Below are 3,455 nucleotides of genomic sequence, written 5' to 3'. Positions count from 1 at the left end.
TGAACTAGAACTGAACTAGAACTGAACTAGAACTGAACTAGAACTGAACTAGAACTGAACTAGAACTGAACTAGAACTGAACTAGAACTAAACTGAACTAGAACTGAAATGAACTGAACTAGAACTGAACTAGAACTGAACTAGAGATAAGCTAGAACTGAATTAGAAAAGTCGATTAATTGCGACATGTTTTTGCTAAAATTAACCTTGTAAAAAGTGTACACCATAAAAATCCTTTACGACTCCGAAAGAACACAAAACCCCCAAACAAATCAATGCTTACTGCAAATATTCATTTTTTCATTTTAACTTTCGTTACGTTTTGTCTACTTAATGTACAATTGTTTCTTTGTTCTCTTTCGTTTCAGATATTTTGTGGATAGACTACGTGAAATTGTTGAACAAGAAATAGATTCTGGGTCAGTCATTTGGTATGACAGTGTCATCGAAGGAGGTCAATTATCGTGGCAGAATGAGATCAATGACAAAAATGTGCGTTTCTTTAAGGCGGCCAATGGTGCGCTCGTCAACTATTCGTGGAATGACCGTAGTCTTCAAGTCACACGTACGGTTTGTGAACAAGAACGTGAGCCCTTCGAAAATGTATTTTTTGGCATAGATATTTTTGGTCGCGGGCAAACTGCCAAATTTCAAAGTAAACAAACATTGGCACGCATTGTTAAGCATCGTTTCTCTACGGGAATTTTTGCACCAGGCTGGACGTATGAAACCTTGCAACAGTATGGTTATAATATCAAAAAACCTTTAGGTGATGACCAGGCGAATGAGGCGTTTCTAATGAGAAATGAAAAGTTTTGGTGGTTATTATGGGAACATTTGGCCACTCATCCGTACATAACAATGCCCTTCTATTCGGACTTTTGTTTGGGTTCAGGAAAAAAAACCTACGTGAGTGGTTTGCCAAAAACAACAAGCACAGCAACACCCACAACAGCAGCAACAGCAGCTTTATTGCCCTCTACCTCCACAGCTGCGGAGCAAACAACTACAACAGATAACACTGAGGGCAGATTTTTCAATTTGTCACGTCAATCACTGCAACCTTCGGTGCCCTTACATGATTTAGCCACACGCTATTATGATGATGCCTTCAATGGTGGCTCTTGTCTGCGTATTTTACAATACGACAGCAGTTTTCGTATTTTCTCTTCCGACTTTAAAATGCTGCGTGGTGGTTTGGTATTTGCCTATGCCTTCAAACTTAATCCCAAAGATGGAGAATTTGATTGCATTTTACGTTTTTGCACCGGCAATAATAGCAGAGATTGTTACTTGTTCCTAGGAGATTACTATGATACGGTCAGTTTGCAACGTGGTCGCTGCTATGTATCACCCTTCAAACCTAAATACAATGAATTGTTAAGTGGCCCCCTAGAATGTCCACAAATACCCAAAGATATGGCATTCAAAGATTTTCAAGCCAATGGCTGGCAGGTACGCTATTATGTGGTGGAGTTTGATGGTGCCATACAAGTTAAAGATATTGGTTGTCTATATCGTAAGTCAGCTGAGGCAGAAGATACTGCCTATTTGGGTGCTGTTTATATAAATGAATTCGATGTGAATCAACATGATTTTCCTGCCGATAGTAATATCGCTTTAATACAAGTTTATGGTGGAGATTTATTAAATTAAGTAGAGGGCGAGAAATTTGTGAATAAATAAGGTAGATGACAGTAATGGGCAACTAGTTTTTACTAAAAGTATTAGAAAATTTCAAAATTTAGTTTAATTATATATTTGTAAAGAGCTCTTCCTTCCCGGTTCAAAGTTTGTAATGAAGCCTTTTAGGTTTTTTTAATTCTTTAAAATTTGCAACATTCCCTACAGAGTTTTTGCCACAATTAATCTAGTATTTAAGCTTAAGCATTCATACTTTTTTTTTAATTTCAAAGCATTTTTTTCTTTCACTATAACACTGGACAATTTAAATTTTATAAAATAAGTTAACAATTATAAACAATATATTAAAAATACTACAAAAAGACGTATTACCAAATAAAAACATTAATAATTTAAGATTTTAGTATAATTTTTAATCTTTATTAGTATTTTTATATAAAAATTATATATAAATATATTTCCACTCAAATGCCCTTATTGTAATACTGTCGTCATCTGTTAAAAAATTTCAGCACAAAATAAATAAATTGTAAATTAGACCGGTTGGACTTTCTTACAAAAAGCAATAACGTTTTAAATTTATGTCCTTGAAATGGAGTTTGTTTTATTGCAAGTTTCTCAAAGTTTGAAAACAATATTTTACATTTTCTTAAATTTATAATAATAATAATTTAAAAAAGGTCCTTAGAACAGAAAAATTCGTTATTGTGCTAAGTCCAGTCAAATTTCATATTAAAATTAAAATATTTCTTTTGTGAAAAAAATTTTAAAACATCAAAATTTGTAATTTTTTATAAATCAAAAAAGAACCTTTTTCTGTGACCATCTAGCTTACATAACCTAAAATTATTAAATAAACACTTTGAGAATTATAACCTAAAAAATTTAACAAATTTCATTTTGATGTTTGAAACTGAAGACTCAATTTATTCTCTTCCGGATATAAACGGAATTTTTTTTTTCAAACTATTTTGAAAATTCATAAAAAAGTATGAATTCATTTTTTTTTATTTTAAAAATAATTTTAATTATTATTCACAATATTTCTTAAAATTTAACTTAATTTAATTTTAAAATTTTATTTTATTTTTTTGTATTTACAACTTTCTTTAAAAATGTGAATTTTCCTTTGTGCCAAATAAAAAACTTGGAAAATTTTCTAACATTTAATAGAAAACCAAAATTCGTATAAAAAATTATTATTAGTAAGATCCTTATAAATATGTAAGAAAGTCAATCCTTGTCTAATAGAAGATTTAAAATAATTTCTAAATATTTTAAAAAAATTTCCTAATTTTACATAATAATTATTATAAAATTTTACAACAATTAAGTAAGTTTAATTAAAATATTTGCTCCGAAATACAAAAATACAAACAAATTATTACCATTAGTCAAATTTTTTATAATTATACACATCTACTAATATACAATAATATATTTTGTAATATCATATAAATTCTTTAATAAATAAATTTAAATTATATATATTTTTTAATAACATTTATCGTTTAGTTATCAACATAAATAAGTTTTTATTTTATTTGAGTAAATATTTTGTTATATTTATACCCTACACCACTTTAATAGGGAGGCGATACTATGCGTTTGTGCTGATGTTTGTAACAACCAAAAATATTGCTACCAGTAGCAATTTTCAAGATAATTTGATGAAATTTGGCATTTACACGAACGCTATTGAAAATTGTTGAAATCTGTCCTATGGGCTTAGGCCCCATACAACTGTACCCCTCGTATAGGGACTTTGGGCTCAAAATTACGTTAAATGTTCTATTATGTCAAGAAAAATT

The 3,455-nt window shown here is 29.8% G+C and overlaps 1 protein-coding gene across 1 annotated transcript in view; it reads left to right on the top strand.

Moving 5' to 3' along the window:
• LOC111684498 (cytosolic endo-beta-N-acetylglucosaminidase) overlaps positions 1-2,677 on the top strand; it is a 28,632-nt gene extending 25,955 nt beyond the window's left edge. Inside the window, exon 5 of the mRNA XM_046945431.1 lies at positions 369-2,677. Coding sequence (XP_046801387.1) covers positions 369-1,656 — 1,288 coding nt within the window. The 3' untranslated portion in view covers positions 1,657-2,677. The remainder of the gene's footprint in view (positions 1-368) is intronic.
• The last annotated feature ends 778 nt before the right edge of the window (positions 2,678-3,455 follow it).

This window comes from Lucilia cuprina, chromosome 3 (genome assembly GCF_022045245.1).
Source record: "Lucilia cuprina isolate Lc7/37 chromosome 3, ASM2204524v1, whole genome shotgun sequence".
NCBI lineage: Eukaryota > Metazoa > Arthropoda > Insecta > Diptera > Calliphoridae > Lucilia > Lucilia cuprina.
Note: the sequence above shows the minus strand (reverse complement) of the source record. Positions and strands in the feature narration are given on the sequence as shown.